The following is a 19751-nucleotide window of genomic DNA, read 5'->3' as shown; positions in this document are numbered from 1 at the left end:
GGACAGCTGAGACTATTCCATGAAAGATCAAATAAGACCCCTCCCAGGATAACAGATTGATTGACCCTGCAGAGGAAACCTCATTTGGTAAGTACAAAGAGAAATTACGTTCCCCCTCATATTACGTTTTGTAGTTTGAAGTTACTTTTGTAAGTGCCTTGTCCAGGTAGTGGATGTTGCTGTTCTTATCCTGGGCGTGTTAGTGCAGCAGATTGTGGACAAAACTGCCATTGTGGTTCCCTAAGCTAAGTAGGCTTTACCTTTCTCATAATACAGCTGAAATTGTAACCAGGCTGGAACTATTAATCTGTGAAGAAGCTTGTTCATACCAACTGTGTTAAATGCCTGCAGATCCCAAAAGCCCTATACAGCCCCAATCCTAATACTGCTACATGCCATATTGTCCTACTTCCCAGTTGTCTCAGCCTCGCATGTGTGTTTTGTTAGCAGTTTCTGAGGATACAGCAGAATGTAGTATCTATAAATTGATACACATGCTCTATGTCAGGTGTTCTTACTTCTGTGAAGTGAAAACTGAAAGGAAAAACTGAAACCAATGCCGTAAGGTTTATAAAACCTCACATATATGAAAATATGAACATTTAAATAGACTTCTCAGTTGAGGTTAAGGAGCTTTTCCTAAATGTTGTCTGTAAATGTGGTTGCAGGAGCTGTGAAAGGTTTCTCTTTTTCCATTTGTTGCTTTTTTGCCTTGGTATACACTTCCTTGTTAAACAAACAAACTACCAAAAAAAAAGCCATACATCATGCCATCAAAATTCTGTTTGTTTGGAACATGGTTTATGATCACCAGCTGGTGTTCCTAAGTAGTACATGTGTTGCAAAGTCATGCAATTTTCCCCAAGCATCTGTGTTTATAGCATTTCCTTTAGAGAGAGCAGCTCAGTCACTTTCATATGAGCACATAACACTGTCCATACTTTATCCAATTACCTTTTGCCTTTCTCTAATACTTCTCTACCTTTTAAATGTGCAATTGTGGAAATGCTAATGTATCTGAACTTTTTTTTTATTAGAGGAAGAAAAATGCTGTCCTTTCCTATGAAAAACATAATTGCTCATGGTTTTGTTTAAGGGTACAATACAGGACAACAGTTCAACTAGAATAAAATAAAAAACCTGATGTTTCAGGTTGTCTTGTCTGGAAAGAGAAGAGGAGACTGAAATTTCAGAGTTGGGCAGTGGGATTGAAAGCATGAGGAACTAATGCTTTATTGTTTGTTTAATTAGTGTTCCTTTGATTTTTCTATTCTCCTAGCATCTTTCCCACAGAAGAGGGGACATGGCTAATGTTGGTAAACCCGAAGATAGAGAATACAAACATCCTTCTCCATCTTTAGCCTTGTGAAAGGCAAAATGCTTAAAGAAAGGAAGAGTTTGTGTTGCAAGGCAAGCTCAAGAGCAAAAGCATGTGTGTCGTGCTGAGGAGTTGTCAAGGCATCAAACAGAGAAGCTGGAAAGAGAAAGGAACGTGAAGGAAAAGACCGTTGGACGTAATGTAAAAGCTGCTAAACGTGCTGGAGAACTTTGTTTCACTTTGAGCATGTGTAACATACCAAAGCAGTCTTCCAGCCTTTCATTCTTCCAACTGTAAGCCATAGGCAGCCCCTCCAAACATTTCTCCTCAAGATAAGGGAGCATGATTGATCCCACTTGCACATTTCTGAGCCCTATTTAAAAATGTGCCCAGCCCTCACATGAGATCTGTTGTCCCATTTCAGTTCTTCCAATTTAAACTACCCTGTTGTGCTGGAGCAGTCATTTTAGTTATAAGCTGCACTTAACTAGAAAGAACTATTAAAGTGTAGGTCTCCCTACTAATAGCCATTTGTAATAAAATCAAAGTACACAAACTGTGTATAATACATTGTATTCATTTCATCCTTTGCACTGTCATAAGGTTTCTTCTGTAACTTTGCTCATAAAATATGAGCACAGAATTGCTATGAACTCAGTTCCCTGGATCTTACAGATTCAGGAAGAGGGGAGAGATTAGCTATTCAAAATGTTCCAAAGTTGTCTTTTTCAACTTCTGTCAGCTCTCTCAGATACTCTGATTTTGGGCAAAGCTCAGCCAGCTCCTGAGGCAGATGTTACGACAGGGTAAGCAACCTGTGGAGTGGGTGGTCCAGGGGGTGCATGGACAGACATTGAATAGCACAGAGGCAGGCTGAGCTCAATAGCATCTGCTTGCTTTGAAGCAAATCACTGCTAGTAAGCAGGTTGGCAACATCTTGACTCTGAAAAATAAGATTTCCCAACACGCCTAATCTTCTAAATTGGAGGAAGAAAGTGGGACTGTCTGGTGAACCATTCTTGGAAGCTTGCCCAGTCCCTGCCTTAGAGCAGGCTCCAGCCTGTGATTAAACACCTCTGCTCTCCTGTCTTGCAAATGTTTACTGGTCATGCTGCCTTACCTGAAGATGTTTAAATGTCTAGAAGAGATCCTGAAAAGCCAAGGAAACAGATAGTAAATACAATATTGGAAGACTACAACATCATTTCAGTCCCTGTGTGCTTAAGTGAGCAAGGCTTTCTGTTTTATTGCATAAAACAATGATCAGCTTTTCCCCTAAAACTTCCGGTGTGAAACCTTTTCCAGACCACTCCATGTAAATGTTAGCAAGCTTCCTACAACATAGAATCAGAGAAACAATAAGGTTGGAAAAGACCTCAAAGATCATCAAGTCCAACCTGTCACCCAAGACTGCATGACTACTAAACCATGGCACCAAGTGCCATGTCCAATCCCCTCTTGAACACCTCCAGGGACGGAGACTCCACCACCTCCCTGGGCAGCCCATTCCAATGGCTAACGACTCTCTCTGTGAAGAACTTCCTTCTCGCCTCATCCATCTTAATATACACTCTTGTGGAGCAGGAAATACCCAGTATCAGAATCTTTAGAAAAAAATGGATCTTGAGTCTGTACCACAAGTAAGGGAAACCTTTTGCTCCCCAAAGCCTTATTTGCAAAAACATGCTAGTGAATGAAAACCTGGTTTGGAGGATTAACAAGAGTAGTTTGGGTTCTCTTGACAGCCCCTGGTATATTGAAACTATCAGAAATTTTGGGGAAGCATTGCTAAGCTTTGATCTAGGCCCAAAGGCCAGTATAAACACATCTTATGATAATTTGGGCAGTTATTTTTCACCTGCAAGCTAACACTGATGAAAACAAATTGTTGTGATACAGGAAAATGCACTAACCCATATGAAATTGACTGTTACAGATCAGCCCCATGATGTGCTTAGCCTGATTTCACAGAATGCTGTAACAGTGATCTTTAGCTTGTATTTACAGGCATGTACTGTCATCATTTATTGGCTGTTTCCAGGCTGTGGAGGTGAGGGGACTAATAAATTACTTTTTCTGGCAATACCTCTGGAGTACAATAACTAAACTGGAATGTGTTTGGCCTCCAAAATTTACGGTTTAGCTGGTTGCTAGTGTAGCTGAAATATCACTGTATCCCAGATCCTTAGCAGTCTTTAGAAACTGCTTAAAATTGAAATGCACTGTGCTCTTTATTAAGAGCAGCACCGAAACCCAAATCCAGTCATACTCTAGTATAAATACCACCACTGAAATAGCCTTGATACACACTTTAGCTAGAAGTAGGTTTGTCTTGGGCATGAGTATGCAGTCTACTAAGTGAATAGTGTGTACTACACTGAGCCATGTGGCTTAACTGAGATGCACTTGTTCAGGCTGGGAGAAGGAGAATCAATCCAGTAGAGACGCTGTCATTTTAAAAGGGAATTTGCACACACTCCATAACTGAAGCTAGAGGCAAAATTAAAATCCAAGCAAATATCTTGAAGCCCAGACAAATCGCTTTGAAGAAAAATCTTTCCTGAGTAGACCAGCTCTTAAAACTATCACGTTGGTAAGGTAAAGCAAATTGAGGAAAATCTCTATTAAAATTGTATTTAGTATCTGTAAAGTGAAATAACTTGTATCATTGCAAGTTCTGAGGTACGGCGAAGGTCCAGTATGTGATGTTCTATAGTTGTTTGTGTCTGTGTTATGTAGCATGTATGGCCACTTTTCTGATTTACCTTCCTCTTTCTCAAGGACCCAGGTTTGTAGGGTGGTCGCACTGTGGGCACTACTGTGCTTGGCAAAGGGCAAAACTGTACATCTGTCTACAATTACTCTTGTCTCCTGACAAAGCCTCTGTTTTGCTTTGATAAAAAGGAGGGGAGCAATGTGCTTATCCCAAATACATGGTCCAAGGAAAAAGCATCTTGTGTCATACTGCTAGGAAAGGTTATAATATATTTAATTGAGATTTGACATCCCCACCAGCTTCTTCTTGCCTGGGAAACTGAGAACTGTTTGTTAAAGGAATACCCATATCTCAGAGGCTGCAAGTTGATGTGGTATAACCTCTCCAATATGTCAGGATACTGACCTTCTTATTTGTAAAAAGCCTTCTCTGGCTAGGTGGTTGACTGTTAGCTGCTCTCAAAGGGTATTTAAACTGATGCTATTTTAAGCCCAGCCAACTATATGTGTGCACTAGAGTAAGCAAGGCTTTGCAGCAATTGTGTCCTGGTCCCTGTGATGATATCAGGGTTTTTTTCTGTTTTTAATAGGGTTGGGTTATGTTTGGTTTAGGGGGGTTTGTTGGGTTTTTTGATTTGTTGGTTTCTTTTAGTCAATATTTTTGCTGCCACTATGCCATAACTAGTTTTGTAATTCACCTAATAGACAATGTCACCCTCTCCCAAATTATGTCAGCTGGTCCTTTTTCCTCCAGTGTCCCTCCTGGAGCAATTAAAATTTAGGAATACTCTTAAGAATAACCTTTTTGTAGCTAAGAGGATTGCTTCATCCTTTGTGGTGAGATGTTTTCTGTAGATCAAGATCTTGATGCAGATGAAGATACAGGCAGAGGCTGGTGATAATCTCTTCTGAGTTTGTGATCTCAGTTGGCCTTCTTGACTGGCAAATCATTTGTGCCTTTCTCTTCACTAGTTAACTGATTTTAATCAAAATTCCAATTTAGCAGAAACCTATTTTCTTTTAAGTGCCCCAAGGACACCCATTAATAAAATCCTGACTGTATAGATAGAGCACATGGCTAACTGCTTGTGAGATTCCCATCTCTGGATTCTTTGGTATGTGAAGTTCAGAGATCCTCCCAGTAATAGAGACTACAAAAAAGAAAGTTCTTTGTCAACCTGTAATTGTTTTCTGAAGATAAGAACTTCACCCAGTTATAATTTTATGAGTAGAAAAAGCTACTCAGGTTGTGTTCAAACATGATGTGATATAGTTGTTGTCTCTGCTAGGCATGATGACCTGTGACCCAAAATACTGAAGTATTTCCAGTTTCCCTTAGCAGATGACCATTTATGACTCAAAGGAGGATGCAATTGAAACAATATTTCTGTAATTTGGTTTTCTTTTCCTTGGCTTACTCATGATCACAGGAAATCTGATTGCTTCTGTCCTCATGTGGCAGAGCTCAAATGCTATCTCACTGTCACTCCCAGCAGTGATCCGTTGTTTGTTGTTTTGTTACACATTCCCCCTAATTTCGTTACTGCTGAGAACTCTCAGAAAGTGTGAGCAGTAGTTAGCAATCCCAGCAATGACAGTGCTGATCTGGCTGAGGCACCTCTTAAGCTTTTCTGAAATCTTCCCAACAGCATCTGACATGCTTGGCTTAATGTGAAATTACAGTGCCTTAGAATGTCAGCTCAGTTCTGCACTTCTATATTTGTGCAGTGTCCCATCTCCTGATGCAGGTTTCAGTTGCATGATTTCCTTACAAAAACATTCAAGAGCTCAAAAGTTCCCCATCTACAATAGAAAATACTTTACCCAAAGGCACTTGTTAGCAGTTCATGAAAACTTTAGCTTATATATATGTGCATCAACTGCATTTAAATAATATTTTTAAAAATATGAGCATCTTCTGAACTGCTGAGCTGTTCAGGGCCCTGTCTCGGAGATTTATCTGTTGGCACTTTCAGTTCATTGCCTCCCTAGAATTCTCCCAATATTTATGTTCTGTCATATGACAATAGCTAACTACTGTTTTAAAAAGTCGATCAGGGTTAAAATCCCTACCTGTTCTTCCCCAACCCTGCTTCCCAAACATAATCTAATATTTTATTGCGAGGCTTGCTAGACTGTTATTTGACTTAATTCACAAATGCTCTGTTTTGCCATTCTCAATTGTGAGACTGTTGGCCAGGAAGGGAAAGATGACAGGTACTTAGGATACAGATAGCACTGAGTTCTGGGATCAGTGCCAAACTGTATAAACTCCTCAATGAAAGGCAGAGTAATAGTCTTTAAAGCAGACCTGTTTCTAAAATAAATGTCTGGAGATCCTGTTGAAAATACTAAGGATCCCCTAAGGCTCTTAGGAGGGACCAAGAAGAGTTGGATTGTAGGAGGTGGCACCAGAATCTCGTGCTGCTGTGTGCAGCAGTATGGTGTATTTCTGAACTTTCTACCTGTGGACATTGCCTTTGTGGGCATGTAACTAACACATGAGGAACTGAATGGCTGGATGACTCTGCCCCTCCTAGGAGTTGTGTTTTCTGTAAGTTAAAAAACACAAACAAGCAAACAAACCCAACCTTTATTGCCAGTTCTCATGTAAATTTCAAGATGAAGTTTTCTTTGACAAAAGTGGCAAATGTTTCTCATTGACCTTTTGCCTTCTATCCATTAAACTGAATTGCTAGACTTAACAGGGCCTGACCTTGACCTGAGCAAGAGAGAAGTGACAATTTCTTGTGCTTTAGCAATATAAATAGATAACCAAAGAAGTGGCGTTCTGCCTTTCTACAAAGAAAAAAGCAAGCATTTTAGATGTTTTGTCTTTTAAATGTATGATTCATGATCCCATAAATTAAAAACTTGATCTACATTTATGACTGAGAGCATTTGCATTTATTCAGAAAGCATGTCTGTACAGTCCAATCTGTTGCACTGCTGAACTGTAGCACTGTGAATAACATTTGAAATGTTGCACTATTCAAAGTTACTTCTGAAAGATTGAGGTTAACAGGTGATATGTCTGGGTTTTGTTATCAATAGTTTGTATTATATTGGCCATAATATTCTCTATCACGTTGAGTGACCAGTATTTTCAGTCTTTCTTCTTTAAACAATAATCCCATCCATACAATTTGTTTTGTGACATCTCCTGACTCTAATGTTGACATGAGATGTTAAGTGTCTTTACTTCTCATTAAAATGAGTGTATTGCATTAACTCTGAAGTGAGGAAACTACAGAGTATTCTGCTATGTGCAGTGCATGTTTTACTACATGAATTGTTCAGATCAGGATTTATTACTAGTTTGGTATAGTATGTTAGTGGGTTTTATTTTAACTAAGAGCTCTTCAGCTATGTAAGCAGGTAGTTTCTGCAGCAGAGAGTTCTTGCAATCAGTTATAGGGGAGGAGAGATTGTTCATTATAAATTGTTGTTATGCAGGTCTTTAGATCATTTTTTTAATGTATGTATTATAGTTGAAAAGGACTTACCACACCCACTATGCAGTGTTTGAAGCCATTTGTAGACCTAAATCCTCTTTTTCCTTGACTTTGTTTCTCAGACCACCAATTCTCCCTAGTCCTTCTCCTTCAAAATCCATTCCAATCCCACAGCCCCTCCGACCAGCAGATGAAGACCATCGGAATCAGTTTGGGCAACGTGACCGGTCCTCCTCAGCTCCCAACGTTCACATCAATACAATTGAGCCAGTCAATATTGATGTGAGTATTAATAATGCTTCTATCAGGAAATAGTAGATCTGATGTTTCCCTTCCCAATAACAGTGTACACAAGTGCAGTTTTTCTAAACCAATCCTTGGTTTTCTGTCAGAATCTTCCTAGATCCCCTGTAAGACATTTTTTATATTGAGGGCTGTAAGACCACAAATAACCCATTCTCCAAAAGCAAAACTGCCTTTTGACAGTCCTGTCATTTCTAAAGGAAGATTCTGCCAAAAAAATACTGCTCTTTGTTTTGTCATTAGTTCTAAAGCTCAAGTATTACAGCACTGAGAATATGAGAACCAGTAACCACTCTTGCAAACCATTATATCTGTTAAGCATATTTTTTACATGCAAGATAAAGGTGTTTAGAATGTTTGTCATTCAAGTAATATTGCTGACATTGAAGAAAAATAATTTATTATAGGAAGGTGAGTTAAGGTTTACTTTATGTTCCTTAGGATTTCAAGAGCTCAGTAAATATTATTTCCGCATCCTTAAATATTTCTGGCTGCTGAATCATAAATAATATTAATGGTTGCTGTAACTAGGGCCTTTCAAAATGTTGGTCACAAAAATCTTTACTTAATTTTTCTAATGTATATAGCTCATATTTTACACTTAAGCCTACCATCTAAAAATTAGTCATTTGTCAGGTGGGCAGTCTTGAATTCTGTGTGAACACTCAGGCACAAAATCTGGTTTGCACGTGAGCTGAGTGAAAGGTGAAATCTTGGCTAAGTATGAAGAGCATGGCCACAGAGGCACTTGCATCTAGTGTATGGCAGGGTTACAGCTCAGAGGCAGGACCAATGCTGTCAGGAGCAATACAGGTCTATAAAGGAACACAATAATTATGTAACCAAAATAAGACAAAAAGCTTGGTAATGGAAGTTAACATACAGAGGGGAAACTGCTAGAATTTTATCATTTTCTTCTCTTCAGAAAATCCATACTGTCATTTGCTTGTAGTCTGGAGGTATTGTAAAAGATACTCTCAGCTCAGTGAATTGCAAGTAAGGGAAATCTTCTGCAGTTAGTAATTTCTGAGAAGAACAGAGTGCACCTGGCTATGCACATGCAGTGCTTTGTTACAAGAAATAATGAAACAGAACTCCTTTGGCTGGTGTACCTCCATACGGGAAATTGGTGTCCCAGCTTCTGATACAGATGGTTCAAACAATTTGTGCCACAAACATTAGAACTACAATGTCTGGTTCAATAATTCTTCATGCATTTTGGCCAGCTGCATGTTTACATCAATGTTTTCATGTCAGCATCCATTTTAGATAGTGTACATTGTGCTTTACTGCTGAGAGATGCTATTATAAAGCAGCTTATTTTGAAAAGTCCAGTAGTTGTTATAAGTAGCTCTCTGGAGTTACTGCTATTAGTAAACCAGGGTAACAAAGAACTTTTCTTTCATGGTCAGCCTATCCAATGTTATGGTTTTTCAGTTTGTGACAGTTTGATCTATCTCACTTGATGCTTGCATGTAAATGATAATGCCTAAATTAAACACTTTTTAAATTATTTATTTACAGGAGTTGATTAGAGACCAGGGTTTACGAGGAGAGGGAGGTAAGTAGTGTTTAAACTAGCTACTCTGGTAGATTTAATTACACAACCTCTCTGTCCCTTCCCTTTGTTCTACTTCCTTCTACAAACACAGGCACAAAGGAAAATATGACTAGTACAAAAAAAACAGAGTTGCATTTGCTTGTCCATGAACTTAATATTTGTCTGACAAAGGTTTGAGTCATTTGCTGGTCATTTTGGGAGTGGGGGAGACAGAAGGAGAAAAAGCTTTGGTGTGGTATCTAGTGGTTTAGTTTTAAATTTTTCTTCTTTTGCTCTCACTTGCACACACTCCTTCACCACATAGATACACACAACTTCCCAATTCTCTCTCAAAGGTTTTTATGCCTGTTGTTACCTTTCCACCCATGGAAACAGGGGTTGAAAACTATCAACATGGTAGATGCTCCTTCCACACAAACTGCTGCATCCTAAGGCAGCATGAAATACTCCAGTTCTTCTCCCCCTCTACCTCTGCTGAAGATGCTGCTTTGCTGTACTGCATGCCTGTGCTACTCTTGGAACCAGGTCGTTGGGACCTTACGCTAAAGCTGGATCTTTTAGTTTCTTCCAGTAACACACAGCCCTAATTCACAGTTAAGTCAGAACTAATGCCAGATTTATTTTTCCTCGCATTATGCATGGGCCCGTTGTCAGTTCTCCTACTGGCTGTCAAGGTCCTGACAGGGCCTCCTCAGTGCTGTGTTTATTCTTATGAATATAATAACATGGAAGTAGCAGAAATAAAGAGATAGTAAGCAGAGCAGGCATATGGCAGTTTTTCCACCTCCAAAATCATTAATGCAGTCATCTCTTCCTAATTAAAATATACTTCAACAGTAAGTGAAGTCTGAGTTAACCTTAGTGTACTCTGTCCTGATCTCTAAGGGTTTTGTGCTGTGGGCTATCACTGAGTTTGTTTCTGCCATCCAAATCTGGTAGTCATTAGAATGGTACCTACCTGCTGCATTGTGTCTGATGGAGCAGTTTTTCCTTACACCAGCAATAGAACACTTTTTTTAAAGAAAATAAATTTCCTTTAATTCATCAAGCCTACTAATTCAAAGTAGCCCGTTTTAGCTATTTTTGTATGTGTTGATAGATGTGGCTCTCCACAGTTCTGCCCATTTTGTCCAGCATTTAAATGTTGTGCTATCATGTTGGTTTTAACTTTCAGTCATAAACTGTCTGCTTGGCATCTGAAAACAATTGGCTATTCCCAGTCCTGGAACAGTGTTATTAGTAATTGACTTTTTTTTTTCCCCCCTCCAAAGTACAGAAGCAATCAATGAATAGAAATCAAAGCATCCTAGTTATTTCCCATGACTTCTTTCATTTCTTCTGTGTGTCTGTCTTTCTGTCTCTGCCTGCCCGTCTCTTTCTCTCTAACAGCCCCTTTGAACCAGCTGATGCGCTGTCTTCGGAAATACCAATCCCGGACTCCCAGTCCCCTCCTTCATTCTGTCCCCAGTGAAATAGTGTTTGATTTTGAGCCTGGCCCAGTGTTCAGAGGTAGTTGGGCTCTTCTTTCTTGTTTTCACCCAAACAAAATAAGTAAAACCACAGATGCTGTTTGTGCCTCACCCTCACACCGTGTGTATGTAAGTGTGTGAGTTTATCAAAACACCTCTGTTTTTTGCTTGGCCTGGCTGGAATGCTTTGAATGTGCTTTTCACACATACTCACTTTCACCTTTACACGCTTGACAATGACTATAAATAAAGTCTGACTTAAATTTTAAGAATCAAGGAATTTCCTAGTTGAGGTTTTTTTTAAATGGTCCTTGGACTGCATTGCAGTGATATAAAAGACAGTCACAGCCTTGGCTTAGAATTTCCTTGACAGCTCAGTTTAAGTCAGTTCAGTGCTTTTAAGAGTTTTCTGAATTTATTCTTTGTTTTGAAAAGTAATCTAGGAAATTGAATGTGAATTACAAACATTTCCATTGGTATCTTGCTAGGTCTCAAGCTTTTCAAGGAATGTGGCATGTCTGCTTTCAACAAGTACTTCATTTTGAGAATGCTGTTGATAACACTTTGGGGCCCTGGATGGTTTAGACCATACAGTTTTTATTGAGATAGTGAATTTCCAGTGAAAGAGTATTTGTTTGTGTCCTGTATCATGTAAACTAAAACTTCCATTTTTATGTCATTGGCTCTGGGGTTAATTCAGGCCTAAAGCTGTCAATGGATCTGTTATATTGCTCAAAATCCCCAAAACTTTGTGGGATTCCATGTGCTGGAGAAACCAACTATTGAGTAATAGCATGGAATGTAACTACTTGTGTCTATACCTATACATGTAGAAATGGGTAGTTCAGTGCATGTAGCGTGGTCTTCAAATGCTACCATCTTGGCTGTTTCAAAGACTTTTGTTTCAGAATGTATCCAGCACAGTTCAGCTTATGAAATTGTAAAGCTCTTCCAGAAGTCTTTGTAAGAAGACAGGTGTTCCCAACCCAAGCAAACTGGCTGCAGCATGGAATACATTATGTACAGCTTCAGACTCCAAGCTACTGACTTAAGTCCAGCATTCTCTGAAATACTCTACTCAATAACTTGGAAAACAGGCCATCTGGTATTATTGTGAGCAGATTAATGTTCCACCACGTGCTGTAAGCAGTTTCGGTGAAGGGTGAATATTGTGCCAATGTTTCTATATTGCGATATCGGAGCAGGAGACTTCAGTTGTCTCTAAGGAAAATGAATTGTTGTTGAGCTTTGCTCTTGCAGAGAAAGCCTGTAAGCCAGTATGCTTTTGGAAAATTGGTCATATTCTGGGAATGTCATGATTTAATACCACATCTGTGTGATTTCAGACAAATAATATAATAAATATATGACAGGATAGTGATGATAACATGAATTTGAACAAAAGTCCATCCTTCAGGTCACTGGCTTTTATCTGATTATGAATGTAGTTAGGATGCCCCATATACATCATTGTTGTTGCTTTAACATGTGGGACAAAGTTTATGAATGCTGAGTCCCTTTTTTTTTTTTTTTTTATGTCATTCTGTGCTTTCACTTTTAAATTACAGATTTTGGCTCATTGAGGACAGGCTGTGATGGATGGATATATATAGTCTGATAACACATGCTGAGTGAGGGATTTGAGCAACAGTTTTAAAAGTCACAAAGTCAAATTTTGTAACTGAAGCTGGCATTATGAGACACTTTTTGGATAAGAAGAGGGCTTCTGAAGGAATATGCAGAGGAGTATGGTCTTCTGTCACTTCCCAGAGCACTGATGTGAGAGAATGCTTTGGAATGTTGGAAGACTTGTACAATGACATATATTGTTTAGCAAAGCAGCATGAATTTAATTAACAGTTGACCCTATTTTATGTCCTTTGTATTGAGAGGGTCAGCATAACCTTGTTATGAATAATTACAGTGTATTTTAGAAAGCAGTGCCTAGCTAAAGTGCTCTATTTGTGAAGAGCCATTGGGGCTCTGAAACACAGCTCTGTTAGTGACATTTTGCTGTACAGATTTGTTTAGGTAACATATAGGCTACTGACGTACTGATCTTTTTGTCATTAATAGCACATGCTTCCAATAGTCAACTACATATTCTTTTTTTAATTTTTTCTTCAGTATAATACTGACTTTTAAGTAAGAGCTCTCTGCTAACAGATAGCTTTAAAACAGCCAAATGGTTTTCAGGTGGCGCTTGGAGACTGAACTAGAAACCATTGCAGTGTATTACGTGTCTATTTTGAATCCAAAGTACAGTATTTCAACTATTCATTAGGTCCCTGAAAGGTTAGCTATAAGAAATCTGAGAGGTAGCTGCTGCTAACTCAAATGCCACTACTTTTCTTCTCAAAGAAACTGGTGGATTTTTTGTTTTATTTTGTCTTTAAAGAGACATTGTTCTTCTGGTAGCTCATGAACAAGAGACTGAGGACTATCTGACGTACAGGGATGTTTGTTACAGACTTTTCTCTTCTTGAAATCTAAACCCCAAGCACTAATATTTTATTAGAACAATATTCTTAGTATAGGTTTGTTTCCTCTTAACATTTACATTGATGTTTGGAGATACTGCATCTTAAACACAGTTCTTGCACCTAATATCATTACATTCTTGTAAGCTGGATTCTTATAAATAAAAGTATCCTGTTTCTAAAATTTAGGTTCAGCTGCAGGTTTGTCTGCAACACCTCCTGCCTCTTTGCCTGGATCACTTACCAATGTGAAAGCATTACAGAAATCACCAGGACCCCAACGGGAAAGGAAATCATCCTCATCCTCAGAAGACAGAAATCGAATGGTGAGTGCAAGATCAGCTACTTTCATTTGTAGTGTGGTATAGTCACAGAAAAACTACACAACCGTATTCCTCTCTTAGCTTTCATCAAAGCCTTCTGAACCATTTGGGAAGATGAGTATGGTAATGATAAAAGATTTTAAACCACTAAATAGTGGAATACTGAAATTGTGGGACTGACATATAAATCATTTAATTATTGACTATGCTCACTTTTACTCCATTGCACCCAAAGGTCTTGGTGTGCTTCATATCGTAATGCCAGTTTCCCATCAAATAATAGCTTGACTTTTCCCACTATGAATCATGAACTTTGAAAGTAACAAGATATAAATGTCTGGGGTTTGTTTTGTGTTTTTTTAAATATCCCAATAATTGGAATTGAAAAAAAAGATGCTTTATTTTCTGGTAAGAGTTCCTTAATGTTTATTGGATTGTACAGTGCCAGAGACCTGCGGCAATTACTCCATGCCAGGAAATAATTTAGTATACATTTGTGCTGCAGGTTTACATATGGCTCTCTGGAAAAGTCAAATGGAGTATCTGAAAAAGAAAGTTCTCCTAGGACTTTAATGGTATGATATATTCATACCAAATCTTTAACAAAGGAGCTGTTTTCCCAGACACTGATGAGTTTGCTGTCTTCCTTTTTATTGTTTATGCATATATATAAAGAAAACACTTGGTCGACGGGATTCAAGTGATGATTGGGAGATACCAGATGGACAGATCACAGTTGGGCAAAGGATAGGATCTGGATCATTTGGAACAGTCTACAAAGGAAAGTGGCATGGTACGTGGCTGTCATGGCAAATGGTTATTCTTAAGCGAGTAATGTGGCCCATAGGGAGGCACCCATCCAGGAAGCAGCTTCACATAGAGGCACCTGGGGAGCCAGGTGGACACCAAGTTGAAAATGAGCTATCAGTGCGCCCTTGCCACAAAGAAGGCTAATGTTATTCTGAGCTGCAATAGGCAAAGTGATCCTTCCCCTTAGTACTGGAATGAGGGGTTCAGCACTGGGCTCCTCAGTACAATACAGACATGGACACACTGGGGAGAGCCCAGTGGAGGGCCATAAGGATTATTTTTAATAAGTAATGTGCTAAATAGGGAATGTTAGAAATTCAGACATGTCAGAAAGTCAACTCTCCATAATAAAGTAGAAATAAAGTAGAAGCATCCATCTAGAAGAATGAAGATTTCAAATGTGTAATTTTTGCCTATGATTTGTCAGTAAAATAAGAATAGTGTTTATCCCTCTTACAGAATATTTACTTATTTTACTATTTGCTTATCTCACCAAAGTTAGAAAATAGAGTGTTTTCATCTCTCTGATGCTCTCTGTAGAGCATCTCAATAGAGGAGTATGTATCAATGGCACTTACAGAAATTTGCTATTTTAAAGGTGATGTGGCAGTGAAAATGTTGAATGTTACAGCACCCACACCTCAACAGTTACAGGCTTTCAAAAATGAAGTAGGAGTTCTCAGGTAAGAATATTTTTCATGACCTGAAATAATATCTGTAGACTTACGCTTCAGTAATCATTGCATTTTCCATTTCCATTAGGAAATGTTGATCTTGCTTCTCCATGATGATACTTTTGGGCAGGAAATAAAGTTTACCATTTCAAAATATTCCTGCTAGTCCTTCCCTTCCCTTTATGTTTTTGACTGTACACCTGTGTTGTGGATATATATATGTCCAAACACTCAAGACAGGGCTAATTTTTGCTGCTGCTCTACCCCCAGGGCACAGCCTAAGTATGAGCAGTAGGCCTTGCTTTCCTCTCATCCACATTTTGAAATTGAAGGAGAGCTACTGTCCATATTATGTCACCTGTTTCTGTTCAGTAACATTGACTTTCATTTGAAGATATTTTTTTTTAATGTATTTTTCCAAGTCATTTCTTGATTTCCTTTTTTCCTGTCTACTGCTTGTACTTTCTCAGAGGAAGTAATTGTTTTGGGCTCAGTTCCTAAAAAAAAGGATCCATCAACATGAAACAATGGGATATTTATTGGGGAAGACAATCTTGAGCAGTGTTGAACATAATTCTGTTTTAAGAAAGAAAATAGGAGGAAGGGGGCGTTTTTTGCCTCTGGAAAATTGCTGTGTTGAGCTGGGGCCCTACTCTGAAGGAGTTTTCCCAGTAAGCTACATGTTGAAAAGAGATCGATAGCCCTTTTTTTCCCCAGAAAATATCAGTTCTCTCTAAGCTTGTAGCTGTGGAAGTAGAGGCTTTCTGGGGTATGCTGCTTTGAATATCTCTGCATATTTGTGGCATAACTGCTCAGGAGAACCCAGTGAAATACAAAATATTATATTCCATACCTAGTCTAGATTTCTGATGGCAATCTGCTAGTATCTAGCCTTTCTCTGTTGTCAATTTTTTTCAGCACTTAAATAGTCAGTTGCCCTGTCCTTTGACCCAGGCAAGCCAAATTTACTGGTAGTTGTGTGCCTTTTCTATTACATTTCATCATCACTTTCTTAGCTTTGAGGTCTGCAAGAATCCTGCTTATTTCTTGTTCTCTCAGCAGTTGCTCTCAGCATCACTTGACAGATCCTTGAACCTGAAAAAGACACAGTCACACAGTGTAGAACTTTCCTTGACTGCATAGCTGCAGGGACAAAGGTTCACACTCTAGGCTTATGTGTTAGTTATTAATATAGCTCTGCCAGCAGCAGCATAGATATAAGAAGCTACCACTGATTTAAGAGTTGTTTGGATAGAAATTAGTAGTGTAACCTTACTGACATAGAGTTTTCATACCTCTTTCCACTTTTTTTGCATGCTGGTTCCATAAAGAGTACAAAATTCTTGTCAGATAAAATACTACGAGAACTGAATCCTTATTAAGGAAGTCTGTTGATGGTTTCTTGAGTGAAAGAATTTCTCTTGGAAGCCTCTGAGACTGGTATTTCATTTTGGATGTCCTCTTTGTAGGCAGCAGCATCTCATAACCGAACAGGGGTTGCATAAAAGCAGACCTGCCTGCAAAGTGTTGCTGTCCCTTGAGGACCTAGTGATAGCAGCATCTTCTGATCAGTCCCATGCTGAGTTCCTTGCAAAAGAAAGAGGAAGCAGTGCTTACCCCAGAGGTGCTGTTCCATGTCATTACAATAAGAAAGGTTAAGTAGTGGAAATCAGTTGAATCTAGCAACAAGTTATGTTATCTTACTAAATGTTGAGGTTGATCCAGCAACTTCTGTTTTGGAATATAAATGTAGACTGTGATGCAGCTGTCTGAATTTTTCCTGGATTCCTGATCCACCTGATTTATTTTTTTTTCTTCATTTTTTTTTTCCAACAGGAAAACAAGACATGTGAATATCCTGCTTTTCATGGGTTATTCAACAAAACCCCAGTTGGCTATTGTTACACAATGGTGTGAGGGGTCCAGCTTATATCACCATCTACACATCATTGAGACCAAATTTGAAATGATCAAATTAATTGATATTGCACGACAGACTGCACAAGGCATGGAGTGAGTATCATATTATTTGTTTGCCAGTGAGCACTGGGGCAGCATTTACTTATCCCCTTCATACACTGACATTAGCAACTCAGGCCAGCTATCTGCTCACATTGTCAAGCCCAGAATTTTGCTTGGATGCTCAAAGCATTTGGTGAAGTGTTTCTTGTTTTGGTTAGTAAATAGACTTTGTGTTCTTTTCTTTAAACATGGGGAATTACAAATCGTGGAGGAAATACAGGCTGCACAGTAGAAAAAGAATTATTACAGTGTAGTTAAATTTCTGATCTTGTGAGCAAAGATTGATGTTCCAGGCTTTATGATCTTCATAGTGCAAATAGTCTTATGGTAAGAGGTAAAACGTTTTAAAAAGAAATAGTTCGTGAACAAAAGAACAGAATCCTGTAAGATAATGTGGAAGGCAGACAGCCCTGTTCCCTGAAAGAATTGATATTTTCTTTTTCTTCTCCCTTTCTTATAAGTATTTTAGCTCTTTAGATAATAGATTTCAGCATCTGGAGAAAGCATACCTATTTCCTTCTAAGTAATTCTTACTCTCATAGAGAGCAATTGAGTTAGAATTTACAAAACCAGACCAATGTTGTGTGTCAAAATCAGAACACTGATGTGATATCAAAGAAATCGCCCTCCAGCTGGAAAACTCTAAGATGATTGCTGCTCGTTGTAACCTTTTTCTACTAAGTGCTCTATAGAATTTTCAGTCAAGAGGCAGGTATGTGTTTGCAGCAACCTGCCTCAGCTTTCTGCTAGCCTGCTCAACTCCCCAGGCTCCCTCTGTAGGTAGTGGAGCTGCAGAAGCTGTTTTGTGAACATGATTCAAAGCAGAAACACGAATGGGCTTTTCCAGCAGGTTTCTGCTGATCTCATTGACTAAGCAGAGCCATGGGAGACTAGTTGCCTAATTTAGGCTGTATCTTTGCTCTAGGGCAAACACTCTTCTTAGTGTTCCCTGCAATCTATTTATCCAGTCTGCAATACTAAAAGCAGTCAGTGTACCTGAGTACATACTGAGCCTGGGAAGCACATTTAGCTCCTGCAATTTAGAAACACCTTGCCTAAAGCTGCGACTAGCCCACAAAGTGTCTTCACAGTCATCATTAAGGCTGAAAGGCAGACCCTTCAGCACTGAGTGGCATCTCAAAAAATACTGAGGTACTTTTATTTTTTTTCCTGAACATTGAGTTAGAGCTGTAAATTAGAAGTTAGTGCATAATTATTCTTTAGTAGCATCAAGTTCCAGCTGGAGATCAGGCTTTCCTTCAATTTCTTTCCTGTGGCTGTTGCAGTAAATGTCATGGGTGACCAAAATTTTACTACCTTAATAATTATGTGCAGTTTGAGTATCTACAGCATTTGTGTTTCATTAATATACTGAATTCTGTGTTGTTGATACTTAACTCACCTAATCTATAACATTCCTTTTCAGTTATTTGCATGCCAAGTCAATCATCCACAGAGACCTCAAGAGTAATAGTATCCTTTCCCAGAGATGTGATTGTAGAATGTGACAGCGTTCCTGGTTTCTTTCTTCCAGAAATGAATTTACTGATGTGCAAAGCTGTTTGTGTGTGAATATTTGCTGAGTTGAAATTTTGAGCTGAGCAGGGACGATATCAGTGGCAGCGAAGTAAGGAATAATTACTGTATCTATTGATGGGATTTCAATAACATAGCAGATTTCCAGCTTTTGTCATAGTTGCCGTTTGAAGAAAGCCACCTGGGATGTGGTCTGTTTGGCGCTGGCCCACTCATTACTTGTGTACTCCTGAAGTACTGTAATTCGCTGCATAGAACCTGTATTCTATGAAAGCCTTTTTGGCGATGATGGATGGTTAAAACAGTTATGTCTGAAGTTGCAAGTTTATTCCTCTAGGACAGGACCTGTACCACTTGTTTGTTTTCCCTTAACATTTTCCCCTTAGATATTTTTCTTCATGAAGACCTCACAGTAAAAATAGGTGATTTTGGTCTAGCTACTGTGAAATCACGATGGAGCGGATCCCATCAGTTTGAACAGTTGTCTGGATCTATTCTATGGATGGTAAGCAAAGGGGAAGCGGTGTGTTTTCTTTCAACAACTTAAACTGCCTTTGGCCAAAGTTTCTAAGACTATAAAACCATCATACCAATATATACCAGGTGTCTTAATTTGGAAAAAATGAGCAGTAATATGAAGTACTAAGAGAATCCTTTTAAGTTCTTCTTTAAGAATATATTTTTCAATACTCAGCAAAAAACTTCAGTGTCTTTATCCCTTAATCTGAGGTTTAAACTGAAAAGAAAATGGTGGCTAAAGAAAAAGGATATGATTAATCCAGGGATGAGGAGAAGGTGAGAGAAGCCATGAAAAACGTCATGCAAAGGAGTGGAGGAACTATCTCTGCAAAAAACAAGATGCTCTTACATTTTAATGATTCAAGCATGATTACTTTCATGCAACTTATTGAAGTGTTGATAAGAATTACAGTTACAACCTGCTGTGCAGCTCTGCTTTTCTCCCTGAAAAAAATGAAGGCTATGTTAGTTGCCATTTTATTCAGTATTATTTTTAATGTCCAAACTGGCTTCTCAGCCTGCACAAAGTCATTTTCATAGAATCATTTTGGTTGGGAAAGACCTTT

At 38.7% G+C, this 19751-nt stretch overlaps 1 protein-coding gene across 2 annotated transcripts in view; it reads left to right on the top strand.

Moving 5' to 3' along the window:
- BRAF (B-Raf proto-oncogene, serine/threonine kinase) overlaps positions 1 to 19751 on the top strand; it is a 76314-nt gene that overhangs the window by 42840 nt on the left and 13723 nt on the right. Inside the window, exons 8-16 of one of the 2 annotated variants that reach the window (XM_054168105.1) lie at positions 7611 to 7770; positions 9316 to 9352; positions 10742 to 10861; positions 13491 to 13627; positions 14300 to 14417; positions 15033 to 15117; positions 16945 to 17121; positions 18557 to 18603; positions 19053 to 19171. In XM_054168105.1, the coding sequence (XP_054024080.1) occupies positions 7611 to 7770; positions 9316 to 9352; positions 10742 to 10861; positions 13491 to 13627; positions 14300 to 14417; positions 15033 to 15117; positions 16945 to 17121; positions 18557 to 18603; positions 19053 to 19171 (1000 nt within the window). The remainder of the gene's footprint in view (positions 1 to 7610; positions 7771 to 9315; positions 9353 to 10741; positions 10862 to 13490; positions 13628 to 14299; positions 14418 to 15032; positions 15118 to 16944; positions 17122 to 18556; positions 18604 to 19052; positions 19172 to 19751) is intronic. The other variant, XM_054168104.1, reaches the window with a different exon arrangement.

The sequence above is a fragment of the Dryobates pubescens genome, chromosome 15 (genome assembly GCF_014839835.1).
Source record: "Dryobates pubescens isolate bDryPub1 chromosome 15, bDryPub1.pri, whole genome shotgun sequence".
Lineage (NCBI taxonomy): Eukaryota > Metazoa > Chordata > Aves > Piciformes > Picidae > Dryobates > Dryobates pubescens.
The sequence above is the reverse complement of the archived record's forward strand: the minus strand, read 5'-3'. Positions and strand labels throughout refer to the sequence as shown.